The sequence below is a fragment of the Anser cygnoides genome, chromosome 9, assembly GCF_040182565.1.
Source record: "Anser cygnoides isolate HZ-2024a breed goose chromosome 9, Taihu_goose_T2T_genome, whole genome shotgun sequence".
Lineage (NCBI taxonomy): Eukaryota > Metazoa > Chordata > Aves > Anseriformes > Anatidae > Anser > Anser cygnoides.
Window position 1 is genome coordinate 3579979 of NC_089881.1, and position 19987 is coordinate 3599965.

The 19987-nt window shown below is 39.1% G+C and overlaps 1 protein-coding gene across 19 annotated transcripts in view; it reads left to right on the forward strand.

Annotated features, from left to right (window-relative positions):
* The window catches only part of SPHKAP (SPHK1 interactor, AKAP domain containing), a 95816-nt gene that overhangs the window by 59377 nt on the left and 16452 nt on the right, over positions 1 to 19987 (forward strand). For all 19 annotated transcript variants that reach the window (XM_048063170.2, XM_048063175.2, XM_067002536.1 and 16 more), the window contains 3 exons: positions 13469 to 13528; positions 16598 to 16732; positions 19699 to 19954. In XM_048063170.2, the coding sequence (XP_047919127.2) occupies positions 13469 to 13528; positions 16598 to 16732; positions 19699 to 19954 (451 nt within the window). The remainder of the gene's footprint in view (positions 1 to 13468; positions 13529 to 16597; positions 16733 to 19698; positions 19955 to 19987) is intronic.

Below are 19987 nucleotides of genomic sequence, written 5' to 3' on the forward strand. Positions count from 1 at the left end.
CAAGGAGCAAAAGTAGAAATGAGCACGCGTGGTTACAGGTGTCCTGCATCTCTACAAGAGTTACAAGATCTCTGACAGAAGACAAATTGACAAACTGAACTAATCATGTAATACTTACCTGGCATTAAAAGGTATACAGTTCAATCTATTATTTTTATTTTAGCTAAAAAAGCCACTAACATCTCTTCCTTCATGCACATCCTAAAAGTCTATCTCAAAGTCACAGCAATTCAGTTTTCTAAGCATGGCAGAGAAATAAGATGGTTGTTTCTGTAGCATATATACATTGGCCAGAGAGAGGCCCTTGGATTTTAGAATATGAAGAGAGTAATGTGATTTTTTGGCCATCCTAATGAAGATAGAAAGGAAGAAGGGGGAAAAAGACTTTTTCCACTTACAGCTGAAGTGGGAAACTGTCATCCTCTATTCATGTAAAGGATTTTATGATAAAAGGAACTTCTGGACAAACTATGAGCAGAGAGTGCCATTGTCCTATTTTTTGCTGATTTGCAGTAGTCTGATCTCACTTCTGTGAGGTCAGGAAGGTACCGCTGTATAGCTGAGGGATCCTTGTCATAAAGCCTTTTGAGTTATTGAGGTTACAGTGCAGAAGGTGTACCTGAGCTTCTTTGTATTCTGGGGTTACCGCTTGTAAATCCTCCAACCTGTATTATACCACTGCCTCTGCTTCCAACTGTGTGGCGTATCTAGTACTTCCAAACTAATATTTTTTTAATTTCTACATTTTACAGCTGGTTCCTCTGCCAGAATCATTTTGGCAGGCATGGAAATTAACGTGAGACAAGCATTGCATCCAAATGTTAATGGATAATTAGCTCTGTCTTCCAGAGGATGCTTTTTTTTTTCCTGAGTCACTATCATACTATTCCAAACATCTCATATAAGACATTCAACTCAAGATCCTCTTTAACCATTTAAGTATTAAGGATCAAATTCTACTGTGTATGGAGGAGAACTACATCCCTTATACCATTTCCAGTCTCCTATCTACCAAAAGGTTGAGCTGTACTCATTAGTTATAACCGTTAGTGCCTCCAAAAAGAAGAAATGAAAGCCAATGGAGGGAAATCAATATTTAATGAGGGGAAAAATGTAATCTTAAAGCAAATACTTGCCACAAAAAAGCAACAACTGGTAATTTTTAGTTTCTTGATTTCTTGCAAAATAGCTCAGATCTCTACAGAAAGGAGATGTGAACCCTTGTAACACATCCTTCTTCAGTAGGTATTTCTCTCTTTGCTCAGGAAAGGGAAACACTTGGGAATTAACTAATTGCCTTCTTCCATCCCATGACAGCATGCCAATTCAATAGCAAGGTAGGAAACAAAAAACAGCCTGCTTCCCAAAGCTACTCAAAGGTGGAGCGATAGGAAGCCAAATAACAGTGATAACAGAAAAAAAAAAAAAAAAGGTGGGGGAACACTATAGAATATTAGCTGACACTCAGCAAATTTCAGTTGGCAGTTTGTTAACAGTTGGGATCTCCTTCTCCCAGAAACTATAGGACAATGCCTTTTCCTGTACGTGCATTATAATGTGGGTGTCACAAATCTCACTGCTCTGCTTAGAGATATTTTAAAGAAGCACAATATAGAAGCTGAATGAAGATCACATGCTAAACATTATGAAATTGTATGCACAAGAAAGCCACGCACACACTCCTACTTAAAATAATTCTCATTTCCTCTTCATTAGGGAGCATGTGACTGCACAGTTATGTCTTAAAACAGCTGAGAAATTAGTGAGCAGGCCTGGGTGAGTGCAAGCCCATCTGCCCCCAGTCAGCTATGCTAACTGCTTCCTTGCCAGCTCAGCCTGCTGCTGGCTGCAGCAAACGCCTTTAAAGTAAAATGAGCAGTTCTTTATAACACAGATAAGCACACATACCCAATGACAGAGTGAGAGGGAACATGAGAACACACTAGGGTTGGAATTCCTTCTCAATGCCTTTGTGCCCCTTGTTGTATTGGTCCTCAGCTCTTAGCATACAGAATTTAAAGCTTATCTTCAATGGAAGTTACACCTAGTTGCTACACCTAGTTGCCATGACTGTTTTCTTCTCCAGAATTCAGAACGTTGTACATACAAAGTGCATGTTCACACGTCCTTTGAACTGAGTGATCAACTACAGCTGTCCATACAGCATCCATTACATCATCATAGTATTAGCATATGACTTCTTTTTCCTAGCATAATTCAGAACAACTTACCACCAGCTATGAGAAACAGAGATGGGGGTTCTGTTTTGTAGAGAGATTTCCTTTCTTGAAGTATCAGCATAAGTCAGAAAACAATCAGGAACCACACCACACAGTGCTTCTGAAATTACCTAAATTTTTGCTCCTGGCAGTGTTGCTGCAAACTAGCTCAGGCTGAGAGGTTTTCTTGCTCCTCTTCCAGAAGGATCTAATCCAATCCTCAACTAGATGTCAGGATTTCTCATCTCTTTGCTCTTCCACAGATAAACTGGGAGCTACAAAAGCCCTGACTTTAATCATCACTGCAGGATCTTGCAGACCTCTGCCTGTCACACTGCAATGAGAGCCCAAATTAGGGGATGAGACCACATTAGGGAATTAGGGGATTAGCCAGAGAAAGCATGGCAGGGAGCCTCACAGTCCTGTTCACATAGGAGCTACAGGTTTAAGAAGCTTACCCGTAAAGCAGTCATTTTTCTGGTAGAAGCTTGTTTAGCACTAGAAGAAAGTTTAGACCAGAAACATCCTTTTAATTTTCAACCTTGTCATTTCAGATAAGATAAATTGGAAGCTACGAAACTCTTGCTTTGTTTAAGGAGCTTGTTCTAAAATACCCCAGTCTTTTTCATATATTTTTTTCTCCTGACAGTTATATAAATGCAATTCTTATATATATGTAAAATGAACCTCTCAGGTTTTTTGAGCTTCAGAGCTTAAAAATGGGAATGGTAAAGCTAAGAATCTAACTGACTCATAGGCAGAAAGATCTTTATTTCTGTCTCCTGCTATTTAACTTAGTAGAAAAACATCCACAATTTCAGCAGATGTGTGGTCTAGCTTGGAAAATACAGAGCTTGTGTGAATAGGTGAGTGCAGAAGAGCAGCTACTTGGCCTGACACACAGGGGCTGGGGATGGTATTGACAGTTCTAATATGGTGGCCCTCTCCTCCAGATTCCAGCAGAATATGTTTAGCTGAGACCTTTTATGGTCTCTTCAACTGATGCTATACAAACGTGGGTAGAATCATGCTTTTCTAAGTAACTTTTCCAAGCATTTAGAAAGAATCAATGTCAAATTCACCAAAATGAGGCTTTCCAGTTAAAATCACTTTATACATTATAAATAGTTAAGAGAATTTCCCATCTTGCTTCTTAAATAGTGTATTTGGGAAAGATAACTTCTACCAGATCCCCTTTCCCACATCCCCCCTTTTCCCCCCCCTCCCCTGAAAGGTGTTTAAAGAACTCCGTGAGAGGAAATGATTTATCTTTGCTATTTCATACTAGATTCTGGAAATCAATAAATCATACTTCAACTGTGTCAAGACCTATATCTGTCAAAAACTACATGTAATTAGGCAAAACATTGTCCCAAAGTAGCTGTGGATTTGTGTGCATAAAAATATTTTGACAAAGTAGTTGAATTAGAGTTAATTTAGTTTGATTAATTATTTTTTTTTTTTAAGAATAAAGAGGATACCTAGGATTACAGCGACAGTAAAGAAGCCTAATTGCAGTTTCTGTTTGCCTGTTTACCAACAGTAATAATTTCAGGCTCAACTGAGAGCAATGAAAGAGCAAATCCAAGTTGAGGGGGGAGCAAATGAATAAAGGAGAAGGGGAAAAAAAAAAAAGGAAATCTTGAAGTTCAGTCAAGCTTTTCTTTCTAATTATGCAGTGGCATTTAGGGTTTTGAGAGCATGTATTTAAGATGTCAAATTAACTGACTTGATGGATCTTTTTAATGTTACTGAACAACACATTCTCCAAGCATGGCAGGCATGGTGATTCATGATTTCATTTTCAAAAAAATTTGTGGGATCAGGGATGGTGATATCTTAGATAATTTTTATGGATGCTTACACAAAACAGTCCTCTAAAAATAGGCAGAGGGCAAGAGAGGGCAGCACCAAAGTAAACCTGCACTTATGCAAAAGCAGACAGACCTGCGGGCCCACTCCTTTCAGGGACACATTTGGCAACAGAGCCTCCCCTGATGTCTCTGAGAGCCCTAAATAGAAAAACAGAGGGGACCAGTGTCTTCACAGAGCCACATCAAACAATCTCCCACAGCAACAGACACCATCAACAGAAATTAAGCATTGGGCTTCAGCTTTTTCCAAGTCAAACTTTAAGCCCTGATGGTATGTGGGAGGTGGGTGAGAAGAAGGAAGAAGGCAGGAGGGTGGGTAGCCTTGATCAGGAGACAGACTGTGTCACCACCAGTGCTGACAGTGGGAGGAACTGGTGCTTCTGCCCCACCAGCGTTGTTCTTGCAACTCCTCCACAGTTTGTAGGATCCAGTATGCCACACAGAGCTACCATTCTGCGTGCTGGAGATTAGATCTTAATTTCCAGTCATGACATAGTTTATGAGGACACGCAGTCTAGGTGAGCCCAGGTGACAACTTGCAGTAGCTTTTGAAGTTGTTGGCTGACGTCTGTTTAATTACATAATAGAGTTCAGGGGTCCCAGAGATAGAAGTTTGTACAGGCCTCATGAGTACAAGTGGCGCTGGGAGACCGTAAGCGCACCGGCTGTGTGTGAAGCCTGCGCCTTCCTGCACAGCACAGAATCCAGACAAGGCCGCACTTTCACAAATGTTCTTCTGAAGGGAAAGTGCCCATCAGAGCTTACATCTCAAGATGCTAAAAAGTTAACCTTGAAATGTTACTACATAGGTAAGCGAGCCTTTTGAATTCCAGCACTCATGTATCCCATCAGAAATTCAGCTGGTTTCTGCACCATTTTGTAAGCACAACAACACGTAATACTACTACTTTTTCTAGCAATCTTGCTGCTTCAGAGCTCAGTTTATAAACTAACTGCTGGGGCAGAGCTGCCCTGGAATTTATAAAGTGTGTGTGAGCAGACAGATGCTGTGCAAGTCTCCTTCAGCAGAAACAGAGGTCGGGCCTTACAGGCCTACTTTGACATGACAGAAGCTGTTGGCAAAGCGTACGTTATCTTTATTATAGAACTTCAGTCAGAAACGATGAAAATAGAGATTGGTGAGCCACAGCAGGAGCAAAGGCCATAGCAAAAGACTGAGCTAGAGAAGTTGGGGAATTGGCCCTTGGTTTGAAACACACTGTTAAGAGAGGACCCACAAAGCAGAGGGCATTTCTGCTGACTCTGGACTAATCCTCAATTCTGACACTAGTGTTTCTGTTTTTTTGCTTTCATGTTCTGTTCTTCCTAGTAATTTGTGCCTTATCTTCAGTAGCCCTTGTGTAACTGAACTCCTGTAAATTAGTAGATTTAAGGCTGTATTTAGAGACTGTGAATTGCTGAATTTAGAGACCATGCCATGTGTTGTCAACTCAGTGCCTAGAACAGGATATGCTATCTTGTGAATTGCAGTGGAAACCACTAGCTGTGTTGGTAAGAGTTTGTTTTCTGTGAGAAAGTCTCTAAAGAATCAATTGGTTCATTTACAGAATAAGACTTTTTTATTATTATTATTTGTACTTCAACTTCACCTAGAGATATCTAGAGTGACTATGTTAGTTCCACATACCTTATCGGTAATATCTAAGATCACTTTCACCAAACTGTTTCCATTATAAAACAAATTTCTGCTTCTTGTAACACTGGTCAGCTGTAGCTGGTCTTTTGTGGGCTGAATGCCAGTGCTGTTAAGGATAAGATGAAGTGCTGATTGTCATAGGGGAGAAAAATACGACTATTGGCTAAAAAATTAATCTCATTCCAGGAAGCAAGAAAAGAACTGGAGCAAGGATGGACTTGAGGAGGAGAGGAAAGAGTTTAGGGCGTTGTCCTAATCAGATCTTATAAACTTGATTTTTATTCCTAATATGTATATTGATGTATATTTATCATATACTTGAGTTCAGTAAAAGTCCACCAGCAAATGTCCATGTTTCCTTCCTTAATTAGTTCACACTTCATTTTCTCAAAAGCAGAGAGAAGTTACAGTATGGTGTGCCTGTGCTACAGAAGGATCACACTAAGTAGCAAAGTGGATTGTTTGTCATCTAGAGACAATTTCCGATACACAGGACCCAGTCCTGAAATCCTTTCTGAAGAAGGCTTTGAGCTGATATTTATCAGGAGACTTGTTTCAGAAGCTGTGACAACCTTGGTGCTGCTGAATTTGACTGCAGCCCTGCAAAGTACCACTCCTCTAGTCCTTCCCCTCTGCTGCAGCCCAGAGGAAAGGCATCTATGCTCAGGGGACACTAATCTGTAGCAGAACTTCCCCACAGTGCAAATGACAGTACAAATATGAAAAATACAGGCTAAACCATTATGCACATTAACATTGTACTACAAAAGGGAAAAAATATATCATACTAGGTATCATCATGATATGATAAACATTACTGAATGTAAGAGCTAGCTCACTCAGTTAAATATATACTTTTCCAGATATTTCTATCTTAACTTCTGATCTAACAGCTTACATCTAGTTTTTAACACAATTTACTCCTTCCATCCAGCTGATGGATATACTTATGCTTTGGTACTACCTGCTAATCATATACCCCAGAGACTTGGAACAGCTGGAACTTGCAACTAATCATTCCCCTATAGACACTGCTGTAGAATATTTTCACTTGATATCTCTGTTTAGCAAAAACATTTGCATTTTTATATTAGGCTTCACAGCATTTACTTCGCTGTCTCTCACAAGCACTGAAAATGCCCGCTCTTTTGTGCACCATAGAACTGACATGGACAGATAAGAAGAATTGATTTATGCACTTATTCTTTTTAATTACCTTTCTTGATTCTACATGACATGCAAATGTCTTCAGGAAAAATAGTTGATTTTCATAGTACTTTAGAGCAACAGTTTACCAAATGAGACTATCTAGATGTGTTAAGAAATAGTAGACAAATATTCAACTGTCCCAAAAATATGAACATTCATTTGATGCACCGTCAATGTTCTCCATATATCCAAGATTGTAGTAATTCCCCACTTCAGTTACTTATAAGATTAAAGAATGCATCTGTTTGGCTTTGTAGACTATGGGCAGTTATATTTCTTGGCTTACCAAGACGGCCTGAGCAAAGACTGCCAAAGAATCGGAAATTCAAGGCTACAGAGAGTCTCTTTCACTTTGCTTCATTGTGACTGCCAAAGAATCGGAAATTCAAGGCTGCAGAGAGTCTCTTTCACTTTGCTTTCATTGTTAAAGAGATCATTTTTCCAAACCATTAAATAATTTATGTTCTTTAGTGCATTTATTTAGCAGAGCCTGCCCTATAGTTAGCTACAACAGTTAAAACTTCATGGCATTTTGACAACTGAAAGTTTCAACAATTTCTATGCAATCTTTTCCCTAGAAGTGTCTAAAATTTGGAAGTACTGTTTTATGAAGTTTAGTCTTTGGCTTCCTGAAGTGGTCCTGTAACTGACATACTGTTCGAGGTTGTACTGAGATTTGGGTAACAGCCAATGGCCTGCCCTGCTGAGCAGGAGATCAAAGGAAGCAGAAGGAGGAGAAGGAGCAGAACTTGCTTCTGTGCCACTCACAAACTGATCTCAGATCTATACTCATTATTTCGCTCAGGAACAAATCCTCATTGAAAATAACATCCCCTGCCATGGTCTAATGGAACCATAATTTTTCCATGTCAACAACCTTAACACATAGGAAATGGAAAAAGACGAGATTAACTAAAATGAAGCTAAATTATGGTATAAATTAGGGTTTATTGGTTTAGATGTATCACTGTTTTATTCAGGCCAGCCTTAAAATCAGAGTTCTCAACTTTGTTAACTGTCACGCTTACATTATCTAGTTCTCTAAGATTGTACATGACATTTAAATGCATATAGAAAGAAGAAAATAAGCAAGCATAAGGCCTAGCAAAAACATAATTTAAGAAGACTAATGTGAATGTAAGGTTTTATGGAAACGTACATTAACTCGGCAGTCTTACATGAGCCATAATACTTTTTATTCCTTCTGCAGCAAGGACTATTTTTGACCCCAATCTGCAAATTAAAATGGTGATGTAGAAACATAAAACTTTTATTGTTTATGGGAGACAAGAAAAGAATAGAAATATTCGGTTGGATGTTGCTTTTGGCCTTGATGGACGCAGGGTCATTCCTGTGAAGTTCTGCACCCAACACATGCATATTTGCTGGGGAGGTCACTGTGTCGTCAGTAACAAGACTTCCATTAAACTCGGAGTTACTCCAAGACCTCTGATTTCTGAAGCTGAAGTGTAGGGAGACTTCTATCCTCTAGAGTCTTACTGAGTCACAGTGCAACCCTGCTAGAAGCTTTTCATTATCCATACACAGCTCAAGCATCAGTTATAGAATGTTTTTTCTTAGTAAATGATTGTTTTAAAATGACCAAAGCCACATGCTTCCCAAAAACTTATACAAGCAGACTTCTTTCAAGTAAAAAAGACTTCTTTGTACCAAGCCTAGATGTGAAAAAACTCATAGGATCCCCAAAATTATAAGATTAATTATTAATGAAAGGGTAATCTCGTGACATTTTAGAACATTTATTAAGAAATCATCATTTTGCAGATATTTTGTTTGACCTTGTAAGAAAAAAAATATTAAATGTCAGTTGAAACTCTATTGGAATTATAAGATTCAAAAAGCTGCAAGTTTAAAGAAGAACAGTCAGATCAATAATTAGGGGCCCTTACAGATCACAAGAGGTCACAGTGTTTTTATTTAAACTTTACATTGGCATAAATAATTCAAGTGAAAATAGAGTGCACGCTCTTTTAGGGAGTCTTGCAGATCAGCATTTTGATAACCATCAGAACAAATGGTCTTAAAAAAAAAAAAAAAATCTATCATTGCATTGCCAGAACCTACTGGAAAAGGCATTTTATGCCATCCTAATATAAGTCAAAAATGTGTAAATGTTGCTGGTCACTTTCAAAGAAAAAAACGATTACTGAACATTTCTGGACAAAACATGGCACACTGCCACTTCTCTTTCCTGTGGGATACAGTTTGCTTTGATTCAGATGCATGAAGTAAAACAATATTTTTATCTTGAGCTTTTGCTGACTTCAGCTCCTAAGGGAGCCCAACGTGCAGCTTTACGTTGTACAAAACAGACACCATTCTGGTGAGCGAGGACTTGGAGTCACTATATTTGGTTACTGTGATGTGGGGAAATTATGGTAGTTTAAACTATCTTTCTAGAAACCAGGAGACTCTGACTTGGCTCTAATAGTTTAGAGCATATTGTTTGTATTTGTTTTAAGTTTACAGCCACTGTATTGTTTTCCTACTTTTGTACCAATGAAATTAAGACAAGAAGAGAGCTGAGTATTCCAAAACTGCCATCACATTGCAGAGTTACTGCTGAGAGCAGAAATGAATGAGGTCAGACACTCCATTAAATTCTTAAAGACAACTGTCAAAGCAATCACAGTTGCTGTAAAATTTCACAACCCTCTTCACAAACAGTACCTTCATAATTGCAAATTAAAAAAAAAAAAAAAAAAAAGGATAAAGTGTTCCAGTAGGATGTTAGCATATAAGAAACAATCCACATCCTGAGAACAGACAACACCTGCCCATCACAGAGATGGGAAACAAGGTGGTCGTAACTCCAGGCCTTCAAGGTCTCAAAGGATAATGTTTTAAAAAATCAGAAAAACATCACTGCATTAATGTGAGATGAATGTTTCTCACACAGGGCACAAGGAGCAAGGGCACTGGCAGAGTCAGGTAAATACTAATTGAAAAGCTATATTGTGAGAGCATCATACCCACGTTACGCAGACAGGGACAGGAGGAGAGGCGGCCGACTGCCCTGCTCTGCCCTGCAGCCCTTTTCCTCCTCCCACCATTGGACTCTAAGTTGCTAACTTGTAAAGAGAATGAAATCACTACTGAGTGTCACCAGGGAAAGCTTAAGGTGCAAGGAACACAATTTGAACTTGCCTTCCTTGCTGTGGAGGTACAGTCACTGCTCAAGCTCTTTGCCCTTGAGGACTGCGTTCTCCTCAGCTCTCAGGCTGATTTTGTATACAGAACTGCTACCAGCCTCTGTCTCAGCAGTTACTCAGCCTTCCTAGGACAGGCTTTTTTATCCCACATGTCCTCAGGCTTTGGCATTTAAACCATATTTTACTTTGCACCCAGGAACTGCCTGCTCAGAATTTTTTTTCTCCTATAATCTCTCCTGGGGCTAATTATCTTTTTCACTTCTGTTAGTAGGAAGCTAAACATGAGTCTTACGGTCTTATAGGCATATTGAAGTGCAGTCCCAAACCAAGGAGTCTAACTCCCTCCTGGGCGGTCTGAATTGGAACCTTGCACATTTAAATAGACTTGGCCCTATGAGAGAAGACAGGAGAGAGGATGGAAGAAGCAGAGCAGCACAGACCTGGGACATGAAGTCCCTGTAAGCTTAGTTTCTGGACAGCATTTACATGGATATAGCAACCAGCACAGCACAGAACACAGTGAGTTCTGCACAGTTCCACCACAAATCCATGCACATACATAGAAGTTGAGCCTATGCTGGGGTGTATGGCACCAAATCCAGCCTGCTAGTGACCCTGGATGAGCTAGTCCAAAGCTGATGGCAATCAGCTGTTATATATACAGCAACAGAGTGGTCTGAATGAAGTGGTTTGTGCCACCTGAATTTTCTCATCACCATTTCAGCATTTTGATACTGTCTTCATATGGTCATAGTCCACCTACTGACAGAGATTCTTCAGACTGGTGATGTTCTCTTCAAGCACCTCCAATGAAGCATCTCCAAGAACTAATATCCTCACAGTGAATTTTCTAGACTGTAGCAGTGGTGCAGAGCCTGCTAGGATGGAGCTGAAGAGTTCATTTACGACGAGGTGGTCATCTAGTCCCACTACCTACTCAAAGCAGAGTGAAGCTCAAAGCAAACAGCAAAAGGATACAAAAAAGTAAACCTGTTCTTCAGTGCCTTTCACTGGTCTGAAACTATTTTTGTGTAAAAATTGCCTACAATTAAAATTGTAAAATGAACAGAACAGGAAAGCACTAAGAGACTACAGTGACAAGACAGTGTAATAAATCAATGTCAATGGAATTGACAAGTGTATTTGGAAACTGGATTCAGTACTGCTGTAGGTGTTACATAATCATTTCATTGAGGTCTGAAAATAAAATGTAGATGAAGGAAACAGGATATGACTTTAACAGATAGTCCTGCATATGTTGTTATTTCTTCTCCCGGGGCGTCAGTGAGTTACATGCTATCCACAGCACATGAAACAGAAATGATGATTTATTTGGCTGCTTGGAACAGGCACGCTTTTAGGATGGCTGTCAGTATCCCTGTTGGAAGTACCAGTGTATATATAGCACACCATCCTACCAATGGCTGGGTAGCAAATGCTTATACACAGAAAAAACTGCTCCAACATAGCTTTTTCATAAAGCCTTTACACTTAATCCAGTGCAAAATTAGACCTTACGTTTCTGAGGGCTTGAAAACAAAGGTCCTAAGCAAGAGCCCTGCCTTCGGTACAGTAGTGAGCCTGCTTGAGAGGACTAGAAACCAGCCATATGCCTTCCAGTACTCCTACCCCAGCTGCCAAATGAACGTGTCTTTGAGCACACACACTGCCGTGCACCTGTAGACTCAGGTATCACTTCTGTGAACAACAAAGTGTGTGCGCAACAGTGTAGTTTCCTCATGCTTTGTAATAAGCACCTATTGCCTGTATGCAAAATGACTGTATGTAAAACCCCAGTGAAAAGTAAGAGAGATTTTTGTCCACGTGATAAACTGTAATGTGTTCAGGACATTATGCAACTACCACGCTGTATTGCTATAGGGTATTTTTAATACTCCATAATTTCAACATTTTAATAACTATTTCTTAAAACTCAGCCAGCCACTAAACACAGATGCCTGTGGCACATGCTGATTGTTGACATTCTCAGGCAGAGAAATATATTTTCTTTAAATTGTAGAAGTGTTGGAAAATATGTTTTTAAGTTCATATAAAGATGCATTAAGCCGTTAAACCATTCTAAAGGGCTAAAGCTTTCTTACTGAGGTTGGGGTTTTTTTTGGTTCATAATGGGAGGTCTGGCTGGATCTTTCCATCTGCTGTGCTGGCTGTTGCTGCAGATGGTCATAATCTGTACATATGGTACGTGCATATATAAGCTGAAACCAACGTTGTCTTGGGTTAAAAGCAGGCACACAAGATGAGCTTGGATGCCTCACACAAGAATATTGGTAAAGGACATAATTCAGAGCATTTTACTTTTCTAGGGGAATTTTACATTGAGTTAGGGAAAGAAATATTTACAGCTTACTGAAAAAAAAAAATCTCAACTCAGAGAATGTAAAGTCTGGAACTGCAGTTTGTTTGGAATACAGTTTTGGCATTAGCTCAACCCTGAATCTGTGCCAGACTTTGGTTTAAACTGAAAAAACTCTCCAAAACTTCCAGTGAGAGAGATATGTGCAACAGCCAGGAACAAGATGGTCATCCTGGCTTTAGAGTCCTTGCTTTTAAGTCAAAGAGAAAGGTAGAGGAGAAAATGGCCTTCCAGTCACGAAAAAAAAAAAAAAAAAAGACATCTTCAGAAATAAAGTGGTTTTCAGACCTGAAGTTGCTGCTTAAGCCAGTCTCACTGCCACTAAATGGTTGTTGAAACTGATGGTGACTAGAGAAGGGGAAAAGACCTCATAGTTAAAAATAGTATCTAACAGTGAATCACACATAAACCTAACAAATATTAAGCTGTTCTCAGCTACCTGCTGTAGTACCTGAAAACTTCTGCTTGCAAATTGGCTTATGAACTTCTTGTTAGGAAAAAATATCACAGTATTTCTCTGACATGGAAAAACTCTAGAAGAAACTCACAATTTGTACGGATACCAGTACTTGCACTTCCAAAGATTTAGTAGCAAGTGGCTGAAAAGAGGAATTCATTAGAAAAGCAAGACATGAATAATTTCTGACACATGATCAAATGCATTTTGAATATTTCCTGTATCTTTTCCTATAACCTCTGTATTACAATTTATTGGCAACATTTGCCCATTCATCAGATGAAATAATTGTCAGAGCAGATGAAGCCATGAATCTTCCTTCTGTCCCTTTTTTTGTACTTTTTTTTAGAGCTCTGCTGTTCTCTTTGCTAACTTTTCTTGCACTGGGAAAACACTGCACATATTCAGCTACAAGGGTAGAAAAGGAACATAAATTGACTTAAAAAGAGTTGCTACCACTCTAGCGTGACTCTGTAAGCTACTGTTTTCTTTCTTATTTCAGGTTTGCTTTGTGAATTTAGATGCAAACAGAGATGATTGCAGCGATGAGCAAGTGCAACAGGTAACAATTTCTGTCCTAATAACATGTACAATGAATGTAGATACATCAGGACTTTCCAAAACAAACCCAGATCAAAACTCTATGGACAATTCAATGACAGAATTTAGCTCTTACGGAAAGGAATGCACCATGAAATGAACGCATTTCAACGCCTGTCCCTATTTTGTAGCTTTTCTTATTCCCATCCCAGAAATGCCTACTTTATTACTGCAACCTGTGAATTAACAGCATTTATCCTGTCAGTGGACTTCTTGCTCAGCCACAGTTTTGTCAGAGACTTGGATGTGTCATACATCCAGTTATTTAATTTGACACAATAATACATCAAAATCATTTCTGAAGTCACTCTTTGCTATTGTCAAAAAGCCTTTGAGACTTTAGTCATTTGACCCATCTCACTCAGTCAAACTCCAGGTGGTTTGAATGTGTGGTCTTGAGAAGAAGATTAGATAAAACAGAACTAAAGATGTGTTTGACCTGTTTAGCTGAAAGTTTAGAGGGGTAGGAAAAAAAGGGGATTTAAATACATATATAAGAAAGAAAAAAAGTTTGGTTACTTTACAAAAACTAAGACAAGCTATGTCATGATATTCTATTTAAAATATGTATGCTCATTCCAAAACATTCTCAAATCTGAGGAAGTAACATTTTAAAGGTATGGCCCGATAATCAACTTTGAGATTACATCTTCCTTTACCGTTCATTTCCATCATCCTGGCTTGGTGCCTATGCCTGACACTTAGCTGCTGGCAGCAGTATGTGGTAAGTGCTCAAAGGAAGAGTCTCCTGGCTCTTCATGGAGTTCCTCAGTAAAGCATTTAGGTTTGCTGGAACCATTTTAGCTCATGGAAGGACAACTGATGTAGGGACCTAGGTGCCTTCTGCAAGTCATAAATTAGCAAGAACTGTTTCTCTATGCCATTTTCTACATCCTGGATCTGTGAAAATTCAGATGACAAAAATAAATAGAGTTTCTTGCAGAAAAATGATTTTTCTGTTGAATCAGCAGGTTAACTGTGCAGAACAGATTGAGAGGTTTAACTTCACTGATCCCACAAAAGCACCAGTTGTTTTCTAATAAACAATCATTTTGCTAGTTAATCCTTAAACTAGTTTAATGCAGCGACTGTTTACAACAGCTGGAGATGAGTTTATTCCTTCACAAGCACAAATCACCTCTGAAAGCAGCAGCAGCGTGATTTTTACCTCTCAGCCCTACAGCAGCAGTGCATACACCACTGGCACACTTCACGTGGCCACCAGCAGCTTCGTTCCCAGCAGAGCCAGCAGCCCCCCGGGGCACCCACCCCTGCCACCCCCCGTGACTTCTACCAGCACAACCACACCTTTTGGGCTCATTTTAAAAATGCACTTTCTTGTGCAGAGTCAACACATTCATTAGGTGTGACTAGGACTGATATTTTAATTTTCAATGTAGATAATAAAATACTCAATGCTAGCATAGGCATTGTATATTCTTCTTATAGTACTGCATTTAATGTAAATTGGCTTTGAGTGAGGTGGGGTTTTAATACCCACTAAAGCAGTGAAAGCATTTCACATAGGAATTTTAAAGATGTTAGCATAGCTGTCATTCATATGAAATATATAATTATTTACTAATAGATACTGTTGGGATTTTGCATTATCCTCTGGACCTTGAAATGGGTTACACTGTTGGAGGGGTTTTTATTATTTTTTAAAAGCATAATCATCTTTCCATTATTTTTTATTCTGAACAAAAAGCAAATTCAAAATGTCATAATTTTGTATCTAAAAAATCTGATAGAATGTGGCAATTTAAGCAGTAGAAGATAGAGATATGTAGAGAAATGTGTGTGATAACAGAAAGGTTATAATTTAAAAAAAGAAAAGATGAGAACTTTTTTGAGCTATACTGAAATGTCAAACTGAATTGAAGTGCTGAATTTAGTTATGTCAAATATAAATACTTAGCCCCATCTGAAGATCAGTCTACTGAAAAGTAAATTGTTCCCCGAAACCGAATTAGATTTGCTAAGCCAGAAAGTTTTATTATATCTAATTTAATTCACTCTGAGGAAAAATAACAGTACTGCAAGATTATCATTCTAAAGATGAAAAGGAAAAAGTAGAGTGTTATTGAATTGCATAGTGACTAAAGCATGGGGCTGGGTACGTGAGATCTGCATTCCCTTAATGGCTTTGCCATTTGATGAGTTGTGTTCGTGTATAAAATGGAAGTGGTATTTACTTCCTCTGGAATGGGTTGTCCTTGATTCCCTGTTCATAACGCGCACTGAGATCCTTGGCAAGAAAGGACTGCAAGCACTCTTAGAGCAGGTATTGTCCTCCTCGTCTGGCCTTTGTACGCTAATGAGCACAGATATTTACTGGCACACCACTGGGACTGTAGCAGTATTGCAGTACAAATCTCCTGTGTTACAAAGCACAATTGATGTTAATGTTATTGCCATCTTTGGCTCTAGCAAATACATGACAGACAGAAAGTGATTGCATCATTACAAAGGAAAGGTCATGAAAGTGTCCAGTGGAGCAGCAAAGAAGTGTATATTCCATCTGTGTATTAAATACTTTTGTTATTCCAGATTTAGAAATGCATTAATTTGATCAGCAATTTTCAGCTAACTTTCCCTTTGGGTTCTTGCTTATCATATGCCTGAAAGATTTGCCCTATTCTCATTACCATACTTATTGTCTAAACCAGAAAAGATTCAGCAACAGACACAGTGTTCTCAGTCTCTTAGGAACTCTCTTGTAATAGGAAAGCCAAGCATTTAGATGTGCAAAGGCAATCAACTCTTTAGCACATGCCAGTGTAAGGGATGACAAATTGTCCTACTGGAGTGCTGTGCAGAAGTTTACACCATCACCGTGGTCATGGCCTGGGGGCTCAAAAGAAAGAATGTGCATTTTAATGCTGCCAGTTCCACTTTTGATGAACTCGAAATAGTAAGTTTAAGCTTTCTAAAGGAATGCCTAAGTTGTATACCATTTTGTTATTTATGAATATAACTGCACAACTCAGACTTCATTACCTGAGAGCAAAATCTGTCTTTCAAACTACAGAAATTGATCAGCGTCTCTCCAAGTCTCCCCAAACTCATCAGTTCTATGAATGTACAACCACCCAAGGAAAATGAAATAGTCCTGCTGAGTGGATTAACATCAGGAAACCTTCAAGCTGATTATGAAGTTCCCCAGGTAGGAATCATAAACTCTTCTTTAGGACCACATCACAGCTGTGAAGGAATTTGGAAACTGAAAAAAGGAAGGTGAAAGCAGGGACTCTATACCAGTTTAAGAACTGAGCAGGAGTTTGCAAACATAAAAAAAATAGATTTTTCTTAGAGAGGTTAAGTGAAAGAGGAGGGAGGACAAAGAGGAGAGATCCCTCTATTCCCCATAGATCCTGCAGATATCTGGGTTGCAGCTGATAATGCTGTAAGCCACATTACCAGTTGATACTACTTCAGGGAAGGCAGGCAGTGGTGGCAGAGATGATTCTTCACAATCCCAGATTTCAAGAGTAGGGTAGCAGGAGTCAGAAGGACAGCACAGAGAGGGAAAAGGAATGATATAACATTTTCTGTACACACAGCTACAACAGGGCACAGCTCCTACAGACTCCCTTTCAAGTGAAGTCTTTCTTACTACTGAAGTCTACTTACTACTTTTGTTCCCAGTCCATCTGGTCCCACACATCGACCTCAGAAAAAAGCTGACAATAGGGCTTGAAAATCCTTGAGGCTACCCTAAGCCTGAATATGACAATTGAAAATACCAGGACACATTAACCATATCAGAGCTGATACTTCATTTAGCTTCTGTCAATGTAAAAAGTAATTAAAGCATAAATTAAAACTTAACATTTAAAGGAGCTAAAGGCAAAGTTCTCACACAAACTCCTTCACTCCTGTTATTGCCAATGAAATGTTCCATAATCAGAAACTGCAGGCCAAAAATTCCTCCTACTGGCACCACGTTGAGAAAGGAAGCAAATGATAACATTTGCTTAAAGGCATTTCAACACACAAGTTCCAGGAACTTAACTCCTTATTATAATAAAAAGGTGGTTTAGGGGGAGGGAGGTGGTTAAAAAAAAAAAAAACTCCTTTCCACTTTTATCTTATTTCTTTCTCTTCATGTCTGTGCAAAGAAAAAGAATAAAAAATACTTTGGTATTTCCAGTCCGATTCTGATCTCATTTGCCTAAGCATGAATTGGGAACCACTTCATTAAAACTGCAGAGGTGTCCTGCAGTACAAAACTGTCTAACTAGCTTAAAAATGAACAGGTAACTGCAGCAAGGAAAAAAAAAGTCAGAAAACTTTCTTCCACTGATACTGATTTGTGTACGTAAATCTTCATGAAGCAGGCACTAGAACAGCTGTATTACAGAGATTATTGAATTTTATGTTATACCAATGAGGTGCTCATTAAAGAGAGAAATTACCTGATTATAGAGCTTCCTTGCCACTTGAGGCTAGTGGCTGAATTGAGAAAGATTTAAAAAGAAAAGCACACAAGCCTGGGGTGGGGGTAGAGGTGCTCCAAGCCAGACATCCCTGGGGGGAAGCCTCTGTGGTACACACAGCGATGACACTGCTTCCCAAATAAAGAGTCAGCCCAGTGCTAAAAGAACATGGCCATTGGGACTAGCAGCCTTCACAAGAGTGTAGGTAACAGAGAAATAAAAACTAACCTAAATTTCTGTAAGATGAGTAGAGCTTTTGCACTGAGATAGTGAGATTTATTGGATAGATAAGCAAATGCTATGTTGGCCCTTATATTTGCTAGGCTTTCTGGAGAACTTCATTTGTAAGTAGATTTGCATCATCCTCATACCCTTTCACAAGCACAGCCCTGCAAACTGTGGACTGGAGAAACAGCATGGGAATGTTTGCTCTAAGACTGCATCTGTTATTAATAACAGTTCTCACAACACAGCATATGCTTAGGTCTGATTCAGTAACAATTCCTGAGGGGCTATTTAAAAAAATAAAAATCTTTCTTTTGTATTTTACTTTTAACAGGCTAACGTATCTGGTTTTTTGTTCAGACACATTTTTCAGTTGTAAAGGAATAGTAGACTAATAAAACAGGCAGTTCCAACAAAATAATCATCCCACTATTATTACTAGGTTTCTACTTTGCTTTCACACCCATTCCTAGGATGGGGTTGCGTTATGCTAGGTACTCTGCAAATGCACAGGGAGCCCAGGGTGTCTTTTACGTAGCTTAAAATCTGCAGCCTTGATCCAGAGTTGGTTACACTTACGCTGGCTCCTTCCTGGGGGTCTTGAGTTAAAGTTCATGATCACAAGCTGCAAAAATTTGGCTTTGCTTCAGAGTATATCTGTACCACAAACACAGTTCCATGCAGAGATATCAACTTAGCTTTGAGGGAGTATAAACATCCAACAGTTTTAATATCAATAAAGTGAGCATAACAAGAGTTCTTTTTTCTCGGTTTCTGCCCAACTTCCTGCTTAACTATACAGCCTCTCTGGCTAAGACATCTTTTATGTAAAGGTTCACCACATTGCGTGTTTGCATTTGGAGGTTATGCTGGTCTGAAATAACAGGGCTTTGGGCAAATAAGGAGTGAGAGGGAGAAGAACAAAGAAAATAAAACTATTTTAAAATAGTTTGCAAGAACATCTAAAGGTGACCTGCTCTTCATCTCACCAGCCAGTATGTACAGGGCTGCCTTCAAAACAAGCATTGCAGCAGAAATTATCCTGAAAAGGAATTCATACCCACAAACAATTCCCTCCAGAGACAAGTAATACCGGGTGGTGTGAGGGCTGTAATAACAGTGTGTCAGGTGGCTAACTCTGACATAGCTTAAAGCCAGTAACACTGTCATTAAAACAAGAATTTGATTGGAAAAAAAAAAACCCCTTGGTTATTTCAACAAAATAAAGACACCCCTGTGATACAGCTGGATTCTCTACTAAAATGCTTCTTTAACAGATGTTGATCCAAGCGGTTTTATTTTGGCATATATGTGACTGCACACTGTGTTACAAATTTCTAAATGACAAACTGTATTGCATCTTGACAACAGAACATTCCTGAGATTTTGACAGAGGGATGCTTAAAACAAGCTTGTTTGTTTGTTTGTTTTTAATTAAATAACTCTCTGAGATTCTTTCCCCCTCTAGTGTCCTTGGCTAGCAGATGTCTGCTTGGTTCAGTGTGCAAGGGGGGACAGGAAGAACAGCGCAAGCTGCATCATCTTTGAAATAAACAAGTTTCTGATTGGGCTTGAGCTTGTTCAGGAGAGACAGCTGCAGATAGAAGCTCATGTCTCAAAGCCTGAGGATGACACAAACTGCTCAGTGTCCTCAATAGAAGAAGATTTCCTCACAGCATCTGAGCACCTCGAGGAGGAAAACGAGGCTGATGAGTATAAAACTGGTAAAAGCAATGAGACTGAGCATAATTCTGCTA